The sequence below is a fragment of the Danio rerio genome, chromosome 1, assembly GCF_052040795.2.
Source record: "Danio rerio strain M-AB ecotype USA chromosome 1, GRCz13ab, whole genome shotgun sequence".
NCBI lineage: Eukaryota > Metazoa > Chordata > Actinopteri > Cypriniformes > Danionidae > Danio > Danio rerio.
Genome location: NC_141021.1, coordinates 2,430,944 through 2,457,529, shown reverse-complemented (window position 1 = coordinate 2,457,529; position 26,586 = coordinate 2,430,944). Strand labels below are relative to the sequence as shown.

General features: G+C 34.3%; 2 protein-coding genes across 7 annotated transcripts in view; one reads left to right on the top strand and one right to left on the bottom strand.

Moving 5' to 3' along the window:
- The window catches only part of LOC103911757 (carcinoembryonic antigen-related cell adhesion molecule 5), a 41,189-nt gene extending 16,054 nt beyond the window's left edge, over nt 1-25,135 (top strand). The window contains exons 3-9 of one of the 6 annotated variants that reach the window (XM_087235026.1): nt 12,728-12,807; nt 14,864-15,013; nt 17,159-17,259; nt 17,763-18,065; nt 22,232-22,498; nt 24,299-24,361; nt 24,884-25,135. In XM_087235026.1, coding sequence (XP_087091152.1) covers nt 14,985-15,013; nt 17,159-17,259; nt 17,763-18,065; nt 22,232-22,498; nt 24,299-24,361; nt 24,884-24,918 — 798 coding nt within the window. In that variant the 5' untranslated portion in view covers nt 12,728-12,807; nt 14,864-14,984 and the 3' untranslated portion in view covers nt 24,919-25,135. 6 annotated transcript variants of the gene reach the window in all.
- si:ch211-132g1.4 lies at nt 437-14,445 on the bottom strand. Its single transcript, XM_087236556.1, has 10 exons — nt 14,308-14,445; nt 13,084-13,383; nt 12,722-12,952; nt 11,229-11,373; nt 7,093-7,154; nt 4,659-4,958; nt 4,296-4,562; nt 3,429-3,638; nt 2,693-2,832; nt 437-902 (listed from the first exon to the last, which is right to left on the bottom strand). The coding sequence occupies exons 1-9, from the start codon at nt 14,363-14,365 to the stop codon at nt 2,693-2,695; spliced, it is 1,713 nt and encodes a 570-aa protein (XP_087092682.1). The 5' UTR covers nt 14,366-14,445; the 3' UTR covers nt 437-902.
- Nucleotides 25,136-26,586: the final 1,451 nt, after the last annotated feature.

The window sequence follows — 26,586 nt, the reverse complement described above, 5'->3', positions numbered from 1 at the left end:
ACTCTCTTTAAGGTTTAAAACAAGTAAAGAGTGAGTAAATGATGACAGAATTAGCATTTTTGAGTGAACAATCCCTTTAAAGACACACTAAAAGATTTCTGAAGACTATTGACCTCAGTGTGGCAGCCAATCAGCAGTAAGGGCTGTGTTGTCTACAACAACAACAAAGTGTAAATGTAAAAAGGGGCGTGGTTTTATTGGGTTATAAGGTGTGTTTGTTTTGGTGCTTTCAGATTTGGTAAAAATCTCTTAGTGCACCTTTGAGAGAATCTCAAGTCGATGTTACCTTCAGTGGACTCTTGTGTATAAATTTAACCTCAGCATGTCTACTATTAACAGATTTGGACTCGGACAGTTTGAACACTTGGGCTTGGGAAGTAAGATCTCTAGTGTGCCACTGTTTTCTGCAGCAATAACTAGATGAGACTCAAGACAATACTTGTAAAAATGCTTTAATCAGAGCCAGGAGAAGGAACTCTCTCCAGCAGAGCACAGAAAAACAGAGTTTGTGTACAATATAGTGCATTACAGGACATGACAAACATCAGTCTTATTCTTTAAACAGTGAGATCAATATGTTACAAGTGAAAAAAAAAATAATTAAAATATATCAACCCAGGTCATGATGTTTATATTTAGACAAGAGCTGATTTCTCTTGGGTTTTCACACACACGAGTTGAATCAATTGTTACAGAGAATATATTTTCTGAAGCGTAAGAGACATTGCAGGTTATTGTTTTACACACACACACACACACACACACACACACACACACACACACACACACACACACACACACACACACACACACATATAATTTTTTATTGTATTATTATTATTTTTTGCTTTCTGGATAAGCTTCATAATATCTTCATCATTAGACAAAATTAGTCCCCAAACCTGTGATAAAATAGAGAAGACTGAAGTTAACCCTAATACTGTGGATTTAACATGCAATACACTGAAAACAAAATCGTTTTCTGAATTGACTTTTATTTATGGTTTTGAATTGCATTATGGGATGTTGATCTTCTCTGTTGACTTTTGTTTTTGATAATTCAACTCTACAGTTTAACAAAGTGACTTTTACTGACATTTTAGTAGTTTGAGATAACAATATATAGAGAAATAAGTCCGAAAATAACAGAAAATGTACTGGCAGCATTAACCCTTCGCTAAGACATGCCCGAAAACCGCCACCCACCAATCGTGGCTTAGCAACTGTAGCTACGTGCAAGGGGCTCTGTCAAGCTTTCGAGCGAGTGCATATGGATTGTGCAAATCTGATACCCGGTCTCCTTAAAAGTTTGGACGGGATGGTGGAATTTTTTCCCTTTTTAAGACCTAAAACCCAAGAGGAGAAATGCCAGCGTGGATCAAGCGGTGTGAGGGGCGCTAAAGGAGCGGAGCTAAGTTGGTTTTGTTTTGATATTCCTGATACATTCAGTGATAGACCGATGACAATAACTGACACACCTCTCACCCTAAACAGATGTAAACTGTGTTTCCTACAAAAACATCAAGCTGGTTCTGTTTAACAGCGGTCTTATTCCTTTTTTTCGCTCTATACTTTGAGTAATGCTCCGTTTAAGCCTTCGCCATAACGTTAGTAACGAAGTTATAGTGAATAGATCATAATGACATGAGTTATTGATCCGGAAAATGTGAATCTGCGAATCTGTTGCCAACTTTACTGAACTTCATATTTCCATCTATATCAAGCTACAAAGATTTGAAATTACAAATGAACAGAACAAAACCGAGATAAGATCACAAACTGTGCACTTGCGATCAATATACTTCACCAGCAGCTGTTTTTCACTCATTTATAAAGAGCACACACATACTGACAGTAATAGGTAACTTACTGTACATTGTTATGGGTCAATGATGCTAATATTCGGCACAAATCCATCAGTTTCCCCTTTCTGGCTGTTCTATCCATGAATGAACTATGTAAAAGCACTGTCATGCGTGTTTCCTCGTTGGTTAGTAACGCTATATTTCATTGCACGGTTAATAGAGAAATCACGGTTTAATTTATTATATTTAGATCATTTTTAAATGTCACCTCTCCTGCTGAGCACGAGCTAAGCTGTTGAATAGTTAGCATATGAGGAGGCTAGGCTAAGCTAGCTTCAATTTTGATTGATTTATTCTCTAATCGGTTGCTTATTATGTGGTGAATATACCCCTGTAATGCATACTGCAGTCCTTTTTTGTCTGGCTTTCTCGGATATCTTACCTGTTCGCCAAAAATGACATTATATCCCTGGCAATTTCTGACACCGGCGCATACACATTGAAAAAGCCGAGCCTGGCACGAAAGCTTGACAGGCATAGCAACAGTAACTAAGGATGGCGGGGCTTAGCAAAGGATCCATTATAAGTTTTTTTTACTGTAATATACAACACAATCACAGACAATATAGCACTGCAAACTATTTAAAACGTAAATAAAAGTCACTTTTCCCAACTTTTTTAAGGTTAAACGGTGTTGGAAGAAAGATCAGGAACTCATCATGCAATTCAAAAGCAGAAATAAATGAGGGAAAATAAAAACATGAATCACAAAATATGTAAAACTGCTAATGTACACATATAATGAGATATTGAGTGTGAGATTACGAAATGCAGTTTGGTTGACAAATAGCATTTCTCAGCATGTTAGAGTTATCTTTGTCTCTTACCTATAGTAGTCGATTCTTCTTGCGACAGCTTTGACACGCACACCAGATGAAAACACAAATAAGCAGAAACAGAAGAACTCCTCCGCCTGCTAAAACACCCAGCACGGCATAGTAATTTAAGCAGAGATTTGGACTGCTACCTGCGGGACAAGAACAGACGTCATGCAATCAGAAACAAACACGTGGACTTCTTTAAACAAATCGCTTTAATGCAATGGGCTACTATAATGCTTTCAGCCAACACTAAATGTCCTGTTGAAGGTTTCAATTTTGTAAGGTTTCTTATACAGAACCGATGTTGTAATGTAATTAAAATACAATCGGTTAAACAGACTTTGACGTTCATTTAGTTGTTCAAGCTTAAAAAAAGATGAAAGACTACGAAAGCGCCATCAAGAACAACAGGTTTGCACAGAAAGTCCATTGAAAATAGTTGGGTATAATAAATTGTAATATTTTAAAGAGATAGTGTTGAGAAATATCATTTAATGCAGTGCTTTTTGTCCAGTCTGAGACCCACGATGTATTGTATATCAGTCAGGCAGTGAAGATCAGTTTTTTTTTTTAAAGAAATCAGATCCTAAATGTGGCCATTTTGTAATGCAACTTGTTCACGCGGCATTGGGTATATGGACAAATGATATAGTGTGTGTGCATATACCCCATTGAAAAACCTAAACACAAAGTCAGTGCATTTCAGGAGTGGGAATCATGACGTGCAATAAAAATGACTCACATGAGAGTTTACTGCTGGTTTGTTCACTGCATGAGTACCGTTTACCCTCCACTTTAGACGATGTTAAGGTCAGATTCGTTTTCGTTTCATCCTTCATGTGGTCTTCATAACAGGATATAGTCTGATCTTTAGCATTTCCAGCGTCACAGATGAGTTTAACCGTCCCTTTGGTTGTACTGTTGAGCCTCACAGTTGATTTGGTTGCCTTCGCTGTAACAGAAACATGTGTAACACTTAAGGTTGCAGAAGATAATATTAGGTAATGCATTTAACTAACAATGAACAAAACATTTATTACAGTATTGCTCATGTTAGTTAACGTCAGTAACGTCAGTAAAGCGGTAATCAGTGGGCCATATCACCAAAATGTATTGATATATGTGAGCACAGTTAGGGCTGGGCGATATGGCAAAAATGCAATCTCTATTATTATTATTCCATATCAAACAATAACGTTTAGAGGGTCCTTTAAATAGCATTAGCTAGATTCCAGTTGGTGCACATTTCTGATGTGTGATTGGCTCTTAGATCAATGTAGAGTAAAATGTCCAGAGCATATATGCACATAAATTGTATTGCGATTCGATATGATTTTGTTTATATTGCCTAACACTAGGGACAATTAACCTGAGAATGACCCAAAAAATATCTTTAGACATCAACAGTAAAGAGCGGGAGCAACGATTTATCTTCAATGTTGATTCTGAGTTGATATAATATTCATTAATATTAATACTGTAAAATCATCATGCTTTATAGCTACAGTTTACATATATTGGAGTTTTTTCTTAGCCTCACTAACTTGTTAAAATAATTGTTAAAATCTGAACAAATGAATTGTGCATAATAATAACACAAACTCACAACATTTAGGAATGAGAAGAGACTTACATGGCACTGTAATTCTGTCACTTTGTTCACTGCTGGCAGGATTGCTTGCATTGCATGCGTACAGTTTATTCTCCTTTATTTTAGACGATGTTAGAGTCAGATGAGTTTCTGTTTCATCCTGCATGATCTTGTCGTCTTCATACCAGGATATTTTCAGATCTTTATAGTTTCCAGTGTCACAGAGGAGTGTAACAGTCCCATCAGGTTTGCATTCACTCCTCACAGTAGGTTTATGAACCTTAGCTGTAACAGAAACATGATGGTTATTAGCAGATATCCACCTGAAATATGAGATCTTGGTTTGTTTTGTTGGAAGGGTGTGAATATTTGTCTTCTTACCATAAACTTTCAGTTCCAAAGTTTTAGCCCCAATCTGTTGGCCATTGGTATTGAAAGCAGTGTATTTATATGTGCCGGTGTTACTCTGATCAACTTTTTCAAATCTTAAAGATCCGTCTTCTTCTATTGTTAATCCTGCTGGAGGTTTTCTCTTGGATCCCTTTTTCCATTCAGTTGTGTTTTCATCACTGGAGGTAAAGCTCCATCTGATATCAGCTGCTTTTTCATTGTTTGTTGTTTCCCCATTAATGCTGCAGGATGTTCCCTCTAGCACTTGTTCTCCACATGACTGTGCTGAGACTGTAATCAATAAAATGATTTTAATGGAAACTGAACAGGATTCAAATGCTCATTTGAGGTTTACTTGAGTGACCAAGCGAGACTGAAAAGGGTATGTTTGGGTCAGACACTAATCTTACAAGTTAAAATCTTGTTTTAGGTAAAACTTAAAACAAAACATGAAATATTTAATTCCAAGTATTACTGTTCATTATATAAAACGAAGTATAATACTTTAATTATATTTACTAATTATTGTTTAATTATATTCAACAGTTGTTACAAATAGGAATCTGCATTAGATAGTGTAGGGTAAAAGTAAATTGTTTGTTCATTGGTAAACAGGTAAATTACTAAAAGGGCAAAATTTAAAATTTTGACTCTTGAAGTATTAAACGTTACAGTGTAAAAAAAGCAATCACAGATGAAAAACCTTTCACAATTCGAGAAAAAAGCCGTAATTCTGAGATTAAAATTCCCAAGTCATAGGCAGAGTTGTGAAATGTAAAGTTGCAATTCTGAGGAAAAAAGTTGTGGCCTTATGAGATATAAAAAATATAACAAGTATAGTTTCCTTGTTACTGTGATTGACCTAAACTTTAACTGTTAAAGACGTGTCTACACACAGATTGCATTAGCGTATAATAACAAAAAATCTTGTATTATTTCCAGAGCAGTTTGACTATAATTGTGAATTTTTTTTTTAAGGAATCACACAACGTAAAGCGTAATTTCTGCTCGAACTGTGTGAAGCTTTACATTTCAGTTTTAGGCCAAGTGGTGCAGAAATACACTGTAAAAATATTTGCAAATTAGCAGTTTTGCATATTTTGTGATACATTTTTTGTTTTTTTTTTCTGTTTATTTATGCTTTTGAATTGCATTATGGGATCTTGATCTTTCTTCCAACAACTTTTAACCTTGAAAAGTTAGAAAAAGTGACTTTTACGAACATTTTTAATAGTTTAAAGTGCTATATTGCCTGGGTTGTAACTACAAAAACCTTGTATTAAACTGCAGCACATTTTCTGTTTTTTTACAGACTCATTTCTCTATCTATCATTGCTCATACATTATATTATTATATTATCAAACTACTAAAATTTCTGTAAAAGTCACTTTGTTGAATTGCAGTCGATTTTTATCCATTTAGTGTTGACAAAGCCAAGTCCAACATCCCATAATGCAATTCACAAGCTAAATTAAGAGATTTCCTTTTAACGGTGTATATTTACTAATAAATAATAATCTACATAGCCCACTGTAAAGCAGATGAGTCCAGAATACACTCTCGGGAATAAAGGTAAAATATCTGTCACCTGAGGCGGTAGCTTTTTAAAAGGTCAATTTTTTTCCTAACAAGTGTTTAAAGGTACATATTAATACCTAAAATGTACAAATGTGCACCTCAAAGGGCCTTAAAGGTACAGAAGTGAACCCTAAAAGTACTAATGTCCACCTGTATGGTGCAAAAATGGAAAAGTTACCACCTCAGTGACAGATTTTATATCTTTATTTATAAGTGTGTATTTTTGATCTGGATGAATTGAATGATGACAAAATCATGTCAAACAAGGCCGTGTGATTGCTTTCTTGTGTGCATAAGAATGCAGTTAATTACGGTAAGTATGATTTTAAAAAATCCTCTATTGGAAGTCGATTTTTCTAGATATGTTACTTGACATGCTACAAAACATTATCTATACAGTGCTTCTTTGGTTTTATATGAAACTTAATTAACTACAATGAACTATCATATTGAGTTAACTTAAAATCAATCTGCATGACAACAACTATTTACATAATTACAATTTATGGTCCCACTTTGCAATGAACTAATGATGAGCATGAACTAATAATAAACATTTATTAATAATAGTTCAACATTTACTAATGCATTGTTATCATTTAAACTCCTGCTTGTTAACAGTAGTGAATGCACCGTGAGTTAACATGAACTAACAATGAACAACTGTATTTTCTTTAACTAACATGTTTAAGTACCGTAATAAATCTATTGTTCATTGTTTGTTCATGTTATTGAATGCATTAACATTAGCTACTACAACCTTATTGTAAAGTGTTATCATATTCATACTAATTTTATTTAGAACAGTCTGTTCACGCATGTATATTAAAAGAAATCAGAACCTACCAGTGAGCGCAGCGACGCAACAGAGGAATAAAATCAAGAGATTGTGCTGGCAGCTCATTGCTCTTCAGAATACAGCAAATACTCTAGAAACCTTTGACAATCGTATCAAGAAAAGATAGTTTCCTGTTTGTGATCAAAGGTTGGTGATGGTTTCCTTTTTTTCCATGCACAGACTGCAAGCACTAGCAGAACATCACTGACATGTGGCCATATGTTGCTCTTATGTCTTTTCCCCTTCTGCAACAACATCATGCACTTTTGAAGATTTGTCACACTGTGCATGCACGCACAAAACCACTGTATGTCATGAAGACCATAATGTATATGCTGTGTAAAGAAAACAGAAACCATCTCTGAAGTTCTAATGGTTAAAATCTATTAAAAGCATAAACAAATTGTCAAATTCTAACCATTAAACTGTACATTTAAATGGTCACTTTCTAGTATGTTATGGAACATAATCCTATAAAGTGATTTAACATCCTCACATGCTCACATTGATCTTAAATGCCAATAGATTATTACTGCATTCATTTTTCATCTAAAAAATCTTTACATTTTAAGAAAAAGGTACAACTTTCCAATACTCGCCGAAAGAAATTGAGTGCTGTGGGTGAACCATTAGTCAACAGTGTGCAACTTTACTGAATACATCCTGTCATATCTGAAAATAAAACAGGGGAACAACTTAGTAATCAAAATAACCCTTTGACATAATTAGAGCATTGCGATCAGTCTTACCCTTGTCATTTATTATAATATTTTGCACATGAATGCTTTAAATTAGCTTGAAATGCACACTCACAGACCTAGAGATGCATGCAAATGATAATTTTCATTTTATTATGATTAAACTTTGCAGTAACTCCACATTTGACTGTAATTAGGACATATTACACATATCCTGTGATGTGACTACTGCAGATGCATTTGTAACATTGCAATGTTGATGCTGCGTGATATATTGTGCAGATCTAGTTGTAAATAACTCATGAAGAGGTGTCTGGTCAAGTAATTTAGCACCTATAAAAAACGTTCTGCTTTTCTTTTAATAACCAAGAGCAGGGGTTGAAAAACAAAAACAAATTAGTCACCACCCGGAAATAAGATCTTTGCAGAATTAATGCTCTGTGTTATGTTCTAATAGTGTTTTTAAAACTCATGCTTGAGTATGAGATTCCTCTTTAACTGTGTAAACAGCTCAGAGTTCATAGCATTAGACTACCCCTTTAAGATTACTTCATTTTAAAGGGATAGTTCACCCAGAATTAAAAATTACCTGTTCATTTACACCACCACAGGTTATCCAAGATGTAGGAGATTTTTGTTTTCCTTCAGCAGAACATTAAAGAAGATTCTAAGCTGAATGTGTGGTCCCTGCAGATTCATATAATGGCAGGGAATGGTGACATGTTTTGTAAACTAACAATAAAACGAGTCCAAATCAATATCCGTGGCTCCTGATGACACTCTGAGCAACATTATTTACAATATTAATCGACATTGAATATTAATTTAATCGACAGCAAACAGTCTGTTTGATCAGGCCATGGATTAAAGCTAATAATGTTGTAGTATTAGATATTTTTTAATGACTCTATTCCAAACATTGCTGCTGAAAACTGCTTAATGATTCATGCTGTTGTTGATTAATATGTGTGCATGTTTTTTTTTTTTACATTTTTAATTTGTGTTTGTCATAAATAGTATGTTTTTTTGATGCTCTTGAAGCATTTGCAAAGTTTGGATCCTTTACTAAAATCTAATCATTTTCAGACATTTTTAAGCATGTATGAGTATTTGGTTCATGTTAATGAGTGTTAGCGATAGTTGATTTTGTGTACTTGTTATATAAAGTTTGAAATGCCTGAGCTTAATGTAATTTTGTTTTATCTCACACCTGATCATTTAGGACAGTGGTTGCAAACCCAAAATGGGTCATCTGTAGACCAGTGACCTAGTGGCTTAAATACGCAATTACAGGCAAATACATTTTATTCATTGTAATGCTGCCATCTTGTGGGCTAGATCAGAAATGCATTTATTATTTTGCATGCGTATTAAAGAAAGTTTCTGCAGAAAACTCCTAATAAAAAAAATTTAAAAACCTGTAGTGAAACTAAGTAAAGGGTGAGTAAATAGTAAAAGAATTTACATTGCTTGGTAAACTATCTCCCTAAAGACATGATTTTGGAATGATGCTATTGACCACAGTGTGGCAGCTGTAAGGGGTAAAAAAGGGGCATGGATTTATTGGGTTAAGATGTGTTTGTTTTGGTGCTTTTAGATTTGGTAGGAATCTCTTTATGGAACTTTTTAGGGATTCTCAAGTCAAAATACCCATCACGGTTGTGAATAAATGTAACCTCAGCGTGTCTCTGCCCTTTTGAAATAAGGCTTGGGAAATAAGATCTCCAGTATTCCACTATTCTGCAGCAATAACTAGATGAGACTCAAGACAATACTTTTGAAAATGCTTTAATCAGAGCCAGGAGGAGGAACTCCCTCCAGTCGAGCACAGAAAAACAAGAGTTTGTGTACAATATAGTGCATTACATGCATGACAAACAACAGTCTTATCCTTTAAACAATGAGATCAATATGTTACAAGCGAAATAATAAAAATATAAATGGATATTTTAGAATATTTCAACCCAAGTCATGGCATTTATATTCAGACAAGAGTTGTTTTCTATTTGGTTTTCACACTCGCGATTTGAAGAAATCATTACAGAGAATATATTTTCTGAAGCATATAAATATACAGGTAAGGAATGTTGGTTATGATGTATTAATTTGCCATGTAAGAACATGCCTAAGAGACATTGCAGGTTATTGTTGATTATGGTAGGTGGTTAGCACTGTCGCCTCACAGTAAGAAGGTTGCTGGTTTGAGCCCTGACTGGGTCAGTTGGCATTTCTGTGTGGAGTTTGCATGTTCTCCTGTTGGCGTTTCCACTGCACCAACATAGTAATGTTTTGCATTAAATTGATTAAAATATTTTTACACAAAGCTCGATTACAACAAATTGACTTGATTATTTTATTAGATTTTAAGTTTCAGCCCTAATTCCTATAGTGCTGGATTATAGCTGGAAGGGCATCTGCTGTACAAAACATATGTCAGAGTAATTGGTGGATCATTGCACTGTGGCACCCACTGATTAATCAGGGACTAAGCCAAAGGAAAGTGAGTGAATTTTCTGATGTACATAAAAGATACAAGAAAAAGGATGGTTATGATGAATAAAAATGTAATTTATTATGTAAAATCTTGTCTATGAGATGTTGCAGGCTGTTGCTTTCTTATGTTTTGTAACATTAACGGTTTCATAGTCTGTTTCTTCATCATTTCTGTAGACAAAGTGGGTCTCAAAACCTGTGATAAAATAGAGAACACAAAATTAATCCTAATGTTATTGGTTTAACATCCAAAATCTGAATTTATCCCAGAGAAGCAATCAAACAGTTGATTTTATTTGTTTTAAAGGTGCAACTTTTTTCTTCTTTAGTTTCAAAACCCGGAAAAACTATTACACATTACACAACTTAACATGTTTAATCTAATGCAAAATACTGATAATTGCTCAGTGTGTCAGAATTATTAGCCCTCCTGTATATTTTTCCCCCATTTCTGTTTGAGGAAGAGCAGATTATTTCAACAGCTTTATAAACATAATAGTTTCTAATAACTAGTTATAAACATAATAGTTTCTCATCTCTAATAACTGATTTATTTCCTCTTTGCCATGATGACAGTAAATAATATTAGACTAGATATTCTTCAAGAGACTATTATTCAGCTTAAAGTGACATTTTAATGCTTAACTAGGTTATTAGTTAGGGTAATAAAGCAAGTCATTGTATAATGATGGTTTGTTCTGTAGACTATCGAAAAAATATAGCTTAAAGGGGCTAATAATATTGACCTTAAAATGGTGTTTAAAAAATTAAAAACTGCTTTTATTCTAGCCGAAATAAAACAAATAAGACTTTCTCCAGAAGAAAAAATATTATTAGACATACTGTGAAAATTTCCTTGCTCTGTTTAACATCATTTGGGAAACATTTGAAAAAGAATAAAAATTAAAATGAGAGCTAATCATTTTTCTTTACTGTATATCTTAAAAATGTACTTGCTTGGTTGGTTCTTCTTGTGTTGACCATAACTTCGACATGCACAGCAGATGAGAACAGATAATAGGAGAAGCAGAAGAGCTCCTCCACCTGCTAAAATGCTCAGCATAACCCAGAAATCTAAGCAAAGGCCTGGACTGCTACCTGTAGGATAAGAACAGATGTAATCATGCAATCAATAACAAACAAGTACATTTGAATTAAATCTATTTAATACATTTAAAATTCACAAAACACCTAGTCAGTACATTTCAGGAGTGAGAAGCATATGCAGTAAACTTTACTTACTTGAGACTGTAATTCTGTTGCTATGTTCACTGCTGACTGGAGAGGACTGCACCTATATATAATACATAATATACGCATATAATATATTACAGATAAATATAGTATTTTGAATTATATTTAATCCTAACCAAGCTAAAATAAATGAACAAACAAATAAATAAGTAAATAAAGCAATACGGTAATAATTAAATAGAAAAACAGAAATCACTATAACAATAAATGCATAAATAAATAGAAAAACAAATAAAAATTACAGTTTAAATAATAAAATATGGATTAAAAACATAATAATTACAAATAATTAATTTATTGACCTAGATATTTTAATTATTTTATTGAGTTTAATCCTGTTTTATTAAATCATGTATTACTTGTATTTATTTTTCTATTGTTACATCAGTTTTTCCTTCAGTTATCTATCTATCTATCCATCCATCAATCCATCCATCCATCCATCCATCCATCCATCCATCCATCCATCCATGTATCCATCCATCCATCCATCCATCTATCCATCCATCCATCCATCCATCCATCCATCCATCCATCCATCCATCCATCCATCCATCCATCCATCCATCCATCCATCCATCCATCCATCCATCCATCCATCCATCCATCCATCCATCCATCCATCCATCCATTAATCCGTCGGTCTATCTATCTATCTATCTATCTATCTATCTATCTATCTATCTATCTATCTATCTATCTATCTATCTATCTATCTATCTATCTATCTATCTATCTATTTGTCTATCCGTCCGTCCGTCCGTCCGTCCGTCCGTCCGTCCGTCCGTCCGTCCGTCGGTCCGTCTAACCGTCCGTCCGTCCGTCCGTCCGTCCGTCCGTCCGTCCGTCCGTCCGTCCGTCCGTCCGTCCGTCCGTCCGTCCGTCCATCCATCCATCCATCCATCCATCCATCCATCCATCCATCCATCCATCCATCTATCTATCTATCTATCTATCTATCTATCTATCTATCTATCTATCTATCTATCTATCTATCTATCTATCTATCTATTTACCTACCTACCTACAGCACCCATCCATCCATCCATCCATCCATCCATCCATCCATCCATCCATCCATCCATCCATCCATCCATCCATCCATCCATCCATCCATCCATCCATCCATCCATCCATCCATCCATCCATCCTGTCTATAATGTGTGCATTTATTAATTAATTTATTTAATTTTTGCAGGTTTTGTCTCTCTATAGCTGGCAGGATTACTTACACTGCATGAGTACCCTTTGTTCTTCTTCATTTTAGACCGCATTAAGGTAAGATAAGGTTTTGTTTCATCCTTCAGGATCTTGTTGTCTTCATACCAGAATATATTCAGATCTTTATAGTTTGCAGTGTCACAGATGAGTATTACACTATTAGTTGTGCATTCACGCTTCACAGTAGGTTTAGGAGTCTTCGCTGTAACAGAAACATGATGTTATTTGCAGATTCACAAACTCCTACAGAAATGTACAGTGTTATATAGTAAAAATATTGCAGTGAAGATTGTAGTTATTATGTTGGAAGGCTTTAAAAATTTGTCTTCTCACCATAAACTTTCAGTTCCACAGTTTCATCCCCAATCTGTTGGCCATTGGCATTAAAAGCTTTGTATTTATATGTGCCGGTGTTAATCTGATCAACACTTTTAAATCGTAAAGATCCGTCTTCTTCTATTGTTAATCCTGCTGGAGGTTTTCTCCTGGATCCTTTTTTCCATTCAGCTGAGTTTCCATTACTGGAGGTAAAGCTCCATCTGATATCTGCAGCTTTTTCATTGTTTCTTGTTTTTCCATAAATGCTGCAGGATGTTCCTTCTAGCACTTGTTCTCCACATGTCTGTGCTGAGACTGTAATCAAATGATTTTAGGTTTATATTGTATATACAGCTGAAGCAAAAAGATTAGCCTTCCTGTGAAATTTAAATGATTTTAAACCTATTTCTCAAGTGTTTAATGAAGAGAAGTTTCTTTTCAACACAACTGGATCATTCAAAAACAAATGTTTGTAGGTATTTAAAATCTAACCAAGTCAATTGTGAATAATAATAACACAAACTCACAACATTCAGGAATAAATATGGTTGAAGCAAAATGATTAGCCTAGATTTGTTAAATAGATATATTTATTAAAATAATATTTTAATCACCAAACATATTTAGAAGTTGAAAGATAATACAATTCAAGTGAAATATAAGTGAAATATTGCAGAAATAAACTACAACCTACAAAATTTCAACTATTTTTTTTTTGCTTCTCTTGATTTTTCCTGTTGATTACATTTTAAATTTTTAATATTATATAATATTTAAAAATAAATAATAATTTTAATATTTTTCTAAAACATAAATTTGGCTGTTCTAGTTTTTGGACTGTTATCATAAGTTATTTAGTCGATAAGCTCCAGATTTGGCTTAGGAACTAACTAAACTAATGTATGTATACAAATATAATGTTGTAGAGCTTCCTATTATAATTATGAATTTTCAAGACAGATTTGTGAGAGGTGTACGCATATATGTTGAGCACTGTATAACCAGCTGGAAAGCAAATGAGCCTGGATTATGAACACAACGTGCTGAATTAGAACCTTTTAGTCTGGGCATGCCAATATGCCCAGACTAAAATTAATAATTAATAAACATTCTTATATTTTAATTGCAATTTATTCTTAATTAATAAACGTTCTTATATTTTAATTGCAATGTATTCTAATTAAAATTTAACCCCAACAGTCTGTTCACACGTCTACATTAAGAGAAATCAGAACCTACCAGTGAGCGCGGCGAAGTCACAGAGGAATAAAAGCAAGAGATTGTGCTGGCAGCTCATTGCTCTACTGAATACAGCAAATACTCAAACCTTTTGATAATCGACTAAAGAAAAGAAAGAGTTTCCTGTTTGTGATCATAAAGTTGGTGATGGTTTCCTTTTATTTCCATGCCCAGACTGCAGGTAAACCTCTAGCTGACGTCACTGATGTAAAATGAAAGTGGGTACGTTTTAATGGTTACTTTCTAGTGTGTTATAGGACATATTCCTATAAAGGGATGTAACATGCTCACTGTATTCAATCTCATATTAGTCTTGAGTGATATTAGAGTACTACCGCATCCACCGTTTCCCCAAAAATGTATTTTAAAATGTTTAAGATGAAGTTGCTTTCCGATTCTCTCCGGAACAATACATGCGGCTGGAGGCGTGCAGTGCAGAGTCACCAGTGTGCAAGAGTGGCAGCTGTAATGAATACATCCTGTCATATCACTGTAAATAAAACAGGGGAAAAACGTGGTAATCGTAACACATTGACGTCATCGCTGATCATTCTAGATTAGTCCCAGGAGCGTAGGAGGCATTGCATTGCAGTGACAGACATCTCATGGCATAGGAGGGCCATCCTACACCTGTTGAAGATGTTTTTAACGTCCTCTGAGATTCAGCAAATGGAAGCATGTTTTGTGACAAACCTTACTTTGACAGGTATTTTGGGAAAATGAGTTGGAAGTTGGGGTGGCACGGTGGCTTAGTGGTTAGCACTGTTGCCTTACAGCAAGAAGATCATTGGCTGCATCCGAAACTGCATACTTCCATTATATATTATATAGTATGCTAAAATCAGTATGCGAGCCGAGTAGTATGTCTGAATTCATAAAATTCGAAAATCAGTATGCTAGAAGTACCTGGATGACTGTTTCCGGTGAGATTCTGAAATGCACATTTCATGCACGCTGCGCTATCCCATGATGGCCCGCGAGAGAATTCATGAATGGGACTGAAGCAACTCACCGGACGCAGGTAGGTCATGTGACCATGCCAAAATGGTGGATGTAGTACGTCTGAATTCCATTTATACTTTTCACATTCATTCTGTATAGAACTCACTTTTCTATTGGTCGAGTAGTACGTTTAAATTAGAATGCAGTACCTAGTAAGTAGTAAGCGGTTTCGGACGCGGCCAGTGTTTCAATTCCCTGCTAGCCAGTTGTCATTTCTTTGTGGAGGTTGCATGTTCTAACTTAAACAAGAATAGCAAAAACAAGAAAGTAAAATTTATTAAAATAATTTTAAAATATTAAAATATAAATATAAAAATGTGGTGACGCAGTGGCGCAGTAGGTAGTGCTGTCGCCTCACTGCAAGAGGTCGCTGGTTCAAACCTCGGCTCAGTTGGTGTTTCTGTGTGGAGTTTGCATGTTCTCCCTGCGTTCGTGTGGGTTTCCTCTGGGTGCTCCGGTTTCCCCCACAGTCCAAAGACATGCGGTACAGGTGAATTGGGTAGGCTAAATTGTCTGTAGTGTATGAGTGTGTGTGTGTGTGGATGTTTCCCAAAGATGGGTTGCAGCTGGAAGGGCATCCGCTGCGTAAAAACTTGCTGAATAAGTTGGTGGTTCATTCCGCTGTGGCGACCCCAGATTAATAAAGGGACTAAGACGACAAGAAAATGAATAAATGAAAAATGAGTTGAAACAGGTGTTACGTGTTTAAGTTATTAAGTTATTAAATTAGATGAGACGTAACATTCAGTGAGTCTTTAATGATGTTGGATGAAAATGAGAACACACAACCGATGATAAGGGAAACAAAAATGAAGTATTTATTAGGGATGCACTGATATGAATTTTTCGGCCGATACCGATAACCGATAATTCTTCAGACTTGGAGGCCGAAAGCCGATATATATTGGCCGATAATTATAAATATTTCAAAATGTTATTTTTGTATACAGCAACCCTCATAAAATATTGAAATGCTCTTCATATAGTATAGAACTGAATAGTCTATACTTAAATAAAGTCTGTAGTCTATACTATACAAAAAAGTACACCTGTAATCAAAGCTGCGCACCCCCCACCGTACTAACTACAGTGATGCCAAGTCAAAACAGCTCAATTATTGGGTCATCTTTCGCTGGCCTTTTTGGATTAAATTAACCTAATATTTAAGTAAAAACGACCAATTATTGAGTAGAAAACCAATATAGGGTAAAAATAATAACCCAATTAGGTTATTTTAACCCCTGATGTGTTCTGTCCCATATTTACCCAGCAGTAGGGTTAAAAACAAACCGATTTGGGTAGTTTTTAACCCTGTGTTTTTAGGCAGCTGATAATAACAGGTGGATTTTAGTAAAATTCGTCACTTGTCAATCATTCTCCAGTCCTCCATTGGCCAGACATACGTCCTCTTTTTCTATAAATTCTTTGCACAACATTAAAAAGCACAAGACTTGCAAATTCTGTGCTCACAGTTTCTTCTTGAGTTAATTTTGGACAAGTGTTTATCTACTTCTGCATAAAAGCTTAATTAGTATGCACAGCATATCACACTCATACAGAAGTTCAGTTAATATATAACCTTTAATTAAAGCAGTACAAATAATTCCTTAATGAAAAGAAAAAGAGACAAAAATAATAAACAATATATTCCTTTTTCCCAACGTTTATTTTGAGGGTTTTTTTCTCTCGTTTTTCTTTTGTGTCACATTAACACATCTTTTCTGCCACAAGAGGCAGTAAACAACAGTGTCACTGAACTCCTGATCCTACAGACTAACGCAAACAAAAAGCGCTCTGTTATACGCGCTCAAAGGACTCACAGATGCAGGAATACATTACATATTTACAGAAAACACAGGAGATCGATCCAGAGGAGGACAAACAGTGTGAAGATGTTCTTCAGGGGGACCAATATTCTCTGGATGTTGATATTCTGGCGATCTGCTTCAGGTAAATGTTCAGTTTTGTGTTTAGATGCGTATACAAAGTGCTGTAATGGGGATGAAAGCTGGAACTGAATGATTATTTGACAAAAAATGGCTAAACAGGCTTTGCTTTGAAGGTAATGGTAAAACAAATACAAATAAATAGGATTATATTTAATAAAACATGCAATTTTGCTGAAGGATAAGTCATCCTTAGGATTTAATTAAAGTAAAACACTAAAATAAAATGTATTTCTATTAAAATCTAATTAAATTGAATGGTTTTATGTTTAATAAAGTGCTTAAACAGAATAAAGGTGTTTTAAAATGACAGTAAACAGACTTAAATGTATATTTTGATCACTCTGTTTAATTAAATATCATATAAATGAAGAATAGACTGCATTGTGACAGCTTTGGTTTGGTTTAAATAATGATAAATAGAGATTGAGCTCAGATATAGTTCTCTAATGAGTATCATTTCTAATACAGTGTAATTTCTCATCACCGTGATTGTCTGATTTACAGGTGATGATGTGACGAATGCTGTGACAACTGATGTTACTTTCACTCCGATTGTTCCGCCTCCTAGCACCAGCAGCATTATATGGAAGCACAGAAACAATGCTGGAGTTGTTGTGAAAGTCATTGAATGGGACCAGGATGATGGCAGAACTGAAATTCCCAACCACAACTTCAGAGCCCACGCTAGTCTGAACAAACACACTGGAGAGCTCACTCTGAGAAATTTACAGCTCAAACACACTGGCGTTTACACTATTGACATCAACAGTAAAGAGCAGAGAAAGCATTTCCGCCTGACTGTTATGGGTGAGAGAAACTGCAGCAAATGTTATTTATATTTGGAAAAAATATATAATTTTCTTTATGCTTATTTTTATGTATTTATTCATTTAATAAATATTTAAATGCTTATTGCAAAATGTTTATTTTATTCAGAGTCCAAGGAAGTGTGTTTAATTTCTATTAAGTTTAACATGAACTAAAATGACCAAAAATACACAACAAAAATAAAATCAGTATGAAAATATTAGAAACATATATAAAAATGTACAAATACAAAGCCTGGACAGACAAAATTTGGAAACTAATGTGTTGTATTTAAGTCAAGTGTACTGTATGTAACAAAAGTTATTTTAATATTATAATAATAATTCAGAATCCAAAGCCAATGCATTTGAGCTGGGACAAATGCTGATAATAAAAATAATGTAAAAAAAAAACAACAACTCGTTATCTAGTTGTTAGTTATCTTTTTGATATATATATATATATATATATATATATATATATATATATATATATATATATATATATATATATATATATATATATATATATATATATATATATCTGGAAAGTATTGATACAGTATTTATTTGTCACAGCCTTATTCTTAAATGGATTTAATTCATTTATTTCTTCAACATTCTACACACAGTACCTCACAATGACTATGCGACAATGACAAAGAGTTTTGAAATCGTTGCAAATTTATTAAAAACAAAAAAGCTGAAAAATCAGATATACATCAGTACTCCTTTGCTCAATACTTTTTTGTTGCACCTTTGGCAGCGATTACAGCCTCAAGTCTTGTTGAATATGATGCCACAAGCTCTATCAGGGTGGATGGAAAGCGACGATGTACAGATCACTTCAGAAATGTTTAATAGGATTTAGGTCTGGGCTCTGGCTGGGCCACTCAGGGATGTCCACTGAGTTGTTGTGAAGCCACTCTATTGATATTTTGGCTGTGTGCTTTGGATCATTGTCCTGCTGGAAGATGAACTGTCGCTCCTGTCAAGAGCACTCTGAAGCAGGTCTACATTCAGGATGTCTCTGTACATCGCTGCAATCATCTTTCCCTCTATCCTGACTAGTCTTCCAGTTCCTGCTGCTGAAAAACATCCCTACAACATGATGCTGCCACCACCATGCTTTACTGTAGGAATGCTATTAGCCTGGTGATGAGGGGTGCCTGGGTTTTCTCCAAACGTAACAACTGGCATTCACTTTAACGAGTTCAATTTGAGTCTCATCAGAGCAGAGAGTTTAGTTTTTAATGGTCTGAGAGTCCTTCAGATGCCTTTTGGCAAATTCCAGGCAGGGAGTGTCTTCAGTCTGGCCGCTCTAATATACAGGCCTGATTGGTGGATTGCTGCACAGATGGTTGTCCTTCTGTAAAGTTCTCCTCTCTCTGTAGAAGAACGCTGGAGCTCAGACAGAGTGACCATCGGGTTATTGATCACCTCGCTAACTAAGCCCCTTCTCCCCTGATCACTCAGCTTAGATGGCCGGCCAGCTCTAGGAAGAGTCCTGATGGTTTCAAACATCTTCCACTTACAGATGATGGAGGCCGCTGTGCTCATTGGAACTTTCAGACCAGCAGAATGTTTTCTTTGTGCCTCGAGACAATCCTGTCTCTGAGGTCTACAGACAATTCCTTTGTCTTCATGCTTGGTTTGTGCTTTGACATGCACTGTCAACCCTGGGCTCTTATAGACAGGTGTATGCATGTCTAATCAACTGAATTGAGCACAGGTGAACTCTAATTAGCTGCTGAAACATCTCAAGAATGACCAGTGGAGACAGAATGTACCTGAGCTCAATTTACAGCTTCACGCCAAAGGCTGTGAATACTGATGTACATCTGATTTTACAGCTTCTTTATTTTTAATAAATTTGCGACAATTTCAAACACTTTTTTTCCACATTGTCTTTATGGGGGATTGTGTGTGGAATGTTGAGGAAATGAATTAATTGAATAAAGAATTAAAATTTAATACAATTTAGAATCATAAAAAATTATGAAACATAAAAAAATGTGGAAAAAAGTAAAGCGCTATGAATACTTTCCGGATGCACTGTATGTATGTATATTAGGGATGGGAAGATTAACCGATATGTATCGATACGTGGTCATGCGCGGGCACGATGCGAGTGCATCGGTTGAGCAGCAGAGGACGAATGAAATTTTGGAAGCAAATCGAGATACATCGGTTTTTGCGAGATGCATCGATTTTTCCGAGATACAGCTTATATTTTTAATATAGAATGTATTTTTTATTTATTAACAAGTGTTGTCAACCTGTTTTTGGCGCATAATTTAATCGACCTACATAAAGTATGCCTTAGCAACGGATTTGCGGATGTGCACACACAACTCACAACTCAGTGTATCAGGTGTGCGGATGAAGCTAGTGGTGCGCCCTCAGAAAGCGCGAGAAGCAAAACAAACATTTTATTCCCCACTGAGTTTTAAATCTAAAGTATGGCAAGCAACAGTATGGATTTAAGGATGGACGACTTGACAGGACAGATGCAATTTGCTAAATGTGTCGCGCATCTGTAAAATACGCGGGCAATACGACTAATCTGAAATCTCACTTGAAGCAGCGCCACGGTGTTGTTGTGGAAGCATCTTCCAGTGTTTCTGCATCCCCGGCTTTCGCACTGCTTCAACTGTAGCTACCAGCTCCAAAAGTGGTGAGAAAAGCATTGCAAGTTTTTTTCCGTGCGCAACAGTTCTGCTCGCTCTACGCCAATAACGAATGCTATTGCATTGTTCATCTGCAAAGATATTCAGCCTAGTGTCACGGAGAACAAAGGTTTTAAACACCTCCTCCTGTTAATTTTTATTTAATAATAATAATAATAATATTAATAATAATAATGATAAAAATAATTGGGTGTCACGGTGGCACAGTGGGTAGTTTGACCACCTCACAGCAAGAAGATTGCTGGTTTGTTATATTTTTATTAGCCTGTTGTTTACAGTGACAGTGATGTTTCAACGCAGCATAACACTGCTAGTTCACAACCTTAAGTTTTGAATAATCAGTGGCAAAATATCTTTGTAAAACTTGTTTTCATAGTTGAAAAGTTAAATCACAATTCTTGTTGTGCAATGCTAAACCTTTATGTTAAAAAGAGTGCAAATATATACAATAAATATATTTTTTTAATTGATATTGCACTTATACATTCTGTTTATCTTGAAAATACTTAAATAATATGTGCTATATGTTCTAAAATGGCCCTCTACTGTAAACTGACACTCTGGCTCTGAGAGAAAAGCCAGTTTGTAAAAAAAAGTCTTGGTTTTGCTTGGTTTATAAATAATCAAACTCATTCAATGGCACAGCATCCTCTTTCACATCATCTCATAAACTTGATCTAATAAGTTAGTGCTGAATTATCGCATTGTATCGTGATATGAGTGTGAATCGTATCGTGTTGCATCGCAATATGTCACAAATGTATCGCTAATATATCGGATCGTATTCTTTGTATCGAGATGCGTATCGGATCGGCATTATAGCTTAGATGCCCAACCCTAATGTATATATATATATATATATAGTATTAGAAATGACAGAAATTAGAACACCAATAGATAAAAATCAATAGTCAAATTAATAATTTAAAACCAATTTATTGACCGTATTGGTCAAATTGTTTAGCAAATTGGTCAACAAATACTTTTAATGGTGCTGATAAAAGTAAAATTGGCTTTATGAAATGAATAATAATAAATTACACAACTTTTATCAATATTTTTGCGGTCAATATTGCTTTCACTCTCAGAAATAAAGGTGCAAAATGTGTCACTGGGATGCCACCTTTTCAATAGGTACACTTTTGTACTATATAGGTGGACAGTAGTACATTTAGTTAAACTATTAAGTTAAATTAGTTAAATTAGTTAAATTAAACTAAATTAACTATTAAGTTAAATTAGTTTAATTATTATACTTTTCTACATTTAAAGTACTCTGAGGTACACATTCATACTTTTTAGGTAAATAATATGGAATTAATATGATATTAATATACCATTTAAGGACCTGTTAGAAACAAAAAAGGCCCAAACCAGTGACAGATTTTGTCTAGTATTTTTGAGAGTGTTGTAAAGAACATTTGGACCAGAATCTAAGTATGGTGCTCTCTATTTTTTTTTCTATTATAATTTACAGATCGTGTCAGCAAACCTGATATAAAAACAAACTGTGATCTGGAAAACATTCCTGTCTGTTCTCTGAATTGTGAGGGCGAAGCTTCCTCTAAGAGTACAGTAATCTGGCAGAACTCAGCCGGACAGACGCTAAACAGCAGAGATCCTAATATGAGGACCATCAAAGTGACCAACAGCAGTAACCCTGAGGAGTTTTACACCTGTACACTGAAAAACGCAGTCAGCATGGAGACCAGTGATCCAGTCTATGAGAAGAAGCTGTTTTATGGTAAGCTGTATGTTTTAAGGCAGAAAAATACCATAATATATTTACAGATAATTAAGAAACATGCTAAGTAAACATACTTGTTTATCTTTGAAACAAATGCTGACATCAGTTATGTAAGATGTGTTCAGTGTCAAAATGTCTGTCTTTGTTTTGATAACTGTAACTCCGCCCACTGCCAGTTTAACCAATTATATTTCAGCACCATAGGTTGGCTTGGCATTTCAGTCATGAAGGCTGTCTCAGTGTATGTGATAGCAGCCAGAAAAAGATCTCTGCAGGACAGCAGCAGACTGCGAAATGAGACGCAGATTTGGAATTATAAAAATACACATGAAGTGCGTTCAAATTAGCAAAAAGTATTAATATTACAAATAATATTATAAAAAACAGAGCAGCTTACATTGTAAAGCTCTCCAGGCACTCGCTCCTGCTTTTGTTGTCAATCCGGCAACCTGCATGTGCATCAGGTGGTCGGAGGAACGATTGCGTAAAAAAATAACCCATTCAATATTCGATAAGTCTTGAAGGAATACAGCAGCAGATGCTTGGGAATGCGCACATCAGTAAAGCATGAATTTTTGTAACACGATACAACAGTGATGACTATTTTGTATTACTGTTAATGATTTGCCAGTTTATCAATAAAAATTGTCTGTTTTTTGCTATAATTTCATTATTTCTCAGTTGTGATTTGTGCTGTGCAGCACATTGGTCAGCCTATGGTTGTGTTAAATAGTGCTATATAAATCATAATAGACATTGACATTGGTAGGTTTATAGGGTTGGGTATAGACATTAATTCAACACAATGTAATGTACAATTGAATTATTTAAGCTGTATCCCTTCTAGCAAGAACTCTCCAATATTTTGTATTTGGACTGCAATACTTAGTTCACCAATCCTATACCGCACCTTTAAGTGAATTGGTTGATTTTACTACACTGAAAAATATATTTGCTGCTTGTTCAAACTACTTATTTAAAATGAGTTGAACCAACACAATTCTTGGTTTTTTTTTTGGGGACAACTTAATTGTTTTATGTTCAATCCACGTAACTTTAAAGAAAATATTTAGTTAACTTAAACGATTTGTGTTGGGACAACATAAAGAAATTGTCTGGAATGCAGTGTAGACACATGGATTGGCTGATTCTGTACAGCATCATGGGTAATGTAGTTTTTTCGATGTTAAAGATGTGAATTGATCACTGCGTTTTTATACAATAAATACAATTATTTATATTGTAGCTCACAATAGGTCGGTAAAAGTAATTAATAGTTATTAATTTGCCCATGGATAATATTAAGGAGCTTTTATATATATATATATATATATATATATATATATATATATATATATATATATAATCAGACTGTTTAATGCTTATTTTAATACATGAAAACACATTTTGTGAACAGTTGTACGGTATGCCTCTCACACCAAAAATGTATCACCCAAATACATCATAGGATGTTTACAGTACCTTTACATTTGTGTACTTGTGGCCACATCTGTTGTTTACTGAGGTTGCAATTTAATAACTAAATTTATAATCCAATGTACTCTTTTATAACTCAATTTACCCATTAACTTTTAACCTTAATAATCTAATAAAATTTGCCATGAAACACAGATAGCGACAGATCATTACTTTTCTGATTGTCATGAACATCTCGTAAAGCAAATGATCAAAAAATAAAACTTTAGGTTGGTTTCGGGTTGGTTTTAGTATTTATAGCATGCAGTTAAAAGCACTGGCTGAGTTTACATGCTGACTGTATTGTTTTTTTTTTTTTAGGTACAAACGGACCATTAATTGCCATTCTTTCGACTGTTATAGTTGTCATCTGTCTGATTTGTGGTAAGATTATATTGTGTTTAATTTTTGTTTCATTTTGTTTATATTGTTAAACATTTGAACCTTTGACCCATACAGAAACAATCCTTTTCTTGTGAGATGTACATTTATATTTATTAGCAATTTGCTCAAACATGCATTGAGTGTTGTGTAAAATATGTTAATAACTTAAAAAACAATAACTAATAGACTGTATGACCTTCAAAACCTTCCAAATACAATCTTTGAAGCCTCTTACACTTCAGACTTCAAGCTAAACACCATCAAACTTAGGAGAATATAGCATTTCAGAATGTTTTTTTAATCCAATTTGCGATTGTGCGAGGTATCTTAAGCAAAAAACAAAAAAATTCACTCAGGAACACACTGAGTTGTGAAAAATGGCATTTAACTTGCTTAATTCTAGAAAGACTTTTATGTTATATGTATAGATATAATGCAGTAGTACTTGGAGTGTGTTTGAATAGCGTGTGCTCGATTTATAATTTTAAAGCATTGATCATTTTCCTGTTTTTGTTCTTGAAGGAGTCTGTGCTGCTTTCTGTAGGAGGAGGGCATGAATGAATGAAGCTGCGGATGTTCATTACAGATGCAAACTCTTTTCCACTTATTTTCCTGTGCCTTAAATCTCAGCTTCACTAAATCAACTGGAGCTTTCAACTATCTTTCAACTACCTTTACTTCTGACTGTTGTCATTTGGTATTTTTGTTGTGGAACATGTTGGTGTTTTTCTCTGAATCTGCTGTAATGTATGCAAATAAAGACGAGGAATAATATTATGTCTCCTATAGAATCTCTTATTGCCATCAAGCAGAGAGTTTTGGGGTAATTGTGCATCAATAAGTAGCCGTAATTTCAACGCTTATGGGTCACACTTTACAATTAAGTAAATATTCACTAAAGTGAATTAATAATGAACAATACTGGAACAGCATTTATTAATCATAGGTCAACATTTTCCATTTCTAATGCATAGAATTATTCAAATAAAATTAATGCTTGTTATCATTAGTCATGATTAGGGTTGGAGCTAAACTCTCCAGGACACCAGCCCTCCAGGACCGAGTGTGGACACCCCTGGTCTAAAGCATACAATCATTAATGATTCACAATAAAATTGTGTAATAATGAAGTAAATATAATTTGATGTTGACTGAAAGGCCCGCAGAACCACACACGTTTTAGGCACACACAATCTAGGACACACGATTTAGGCAAACCATATATGGTGACTAACTCTTTAGCATTATCGCCACCTATTGAATTTCATTGAATTTTCAGTTTCTGAACTGAAATTATGTAAATAAAAATAATTGGTTAATGACACTTTCCTCAACTTTGTTCATATACACAATGAAAACATTATAGACCGTCTAATTGTTGGATTAAGTGTAATAAACTAATTCAAGATCTTAATATTATCATACTTGGTTAAAATCACTTTGTTGTAAAATATAAAAAGCGAACAATAATATGTCACTTTAAAAATAAATTAGCCTACTAGTTAATCATTTAAACAATATACATAGCTATAAACTGATTATCTTAACTGATTATCTGATTATAATTATAAGTTTATATATAAACTATCTTTTACTAAACTGTCACAGCTGTTAGTTTTTTTTTTATTTTTTATGAATAGTTAATTTGTTCCTATTGCTAAATTTTGGTTTATAAAGAATTTATTGCTTACTATAAATTACTACAGTATTAAATGTGGGAAATCATTAATTAAAAGATTATTAGAAAATTAAGCTAATAAACACTATCAAATATTAATATTATACTATATATATGTTATATAATGTTATACATTTGTTACATGTAAAACGATTTTTATTACATATAATGTATTATTGCCTTTATTAACTTGCTATTATTTCCTTCATCAAAAATGAATCTATTATATAAATTAAACCTGTCCAAATTAGATCGTTTAGCAAGGCCAGCAAACGAGTATTTGCAATATTATTGTCAGATAATAATGACTGATCAGCTATAATGACTAATTAAAAACTGTTTAGTCTATTATATTGAATGGCGATCGGAAGCAATGCTCCCCATTCGGCAGTCTCGATTGCAATATTTGTGAAATAAAGTAAACGCTATGGTTTATTGTGTACAATATTTATTAACCATATATATCAAAATATATCGATGACGATGTTCAAAAAGACGTTAATAACAGTAACATCCGTCGTAACCATATATGGTTTGCCTAGATTGT

Excerpts from the sequence above, each read along its gene's own strand:
- si:ch211-132g1.4 (XM_087236556.1), bottom strand. The coding sequence starts at position 14,365 with ATGAGCTGCCAGCACAATCTCTTGCTTTTATTCCTCTGTGACTTCGCC. Across the intron at positions 12,953-13,083 it reads TGTGGAACTGAAAGTTTATG|CGAAGACTCCTAAACCTACT; the intron begins GTGAGAAGACAA and ends TTTCTGTTACAG. Across the intron at positions 4,563-4,658 it reads TTTGGAACTGAAAGTTTATG|CTAAGGTTCATAAACCTACT; the intron begins GTAAGAAGACAA and ends TTTCTGTTACAG.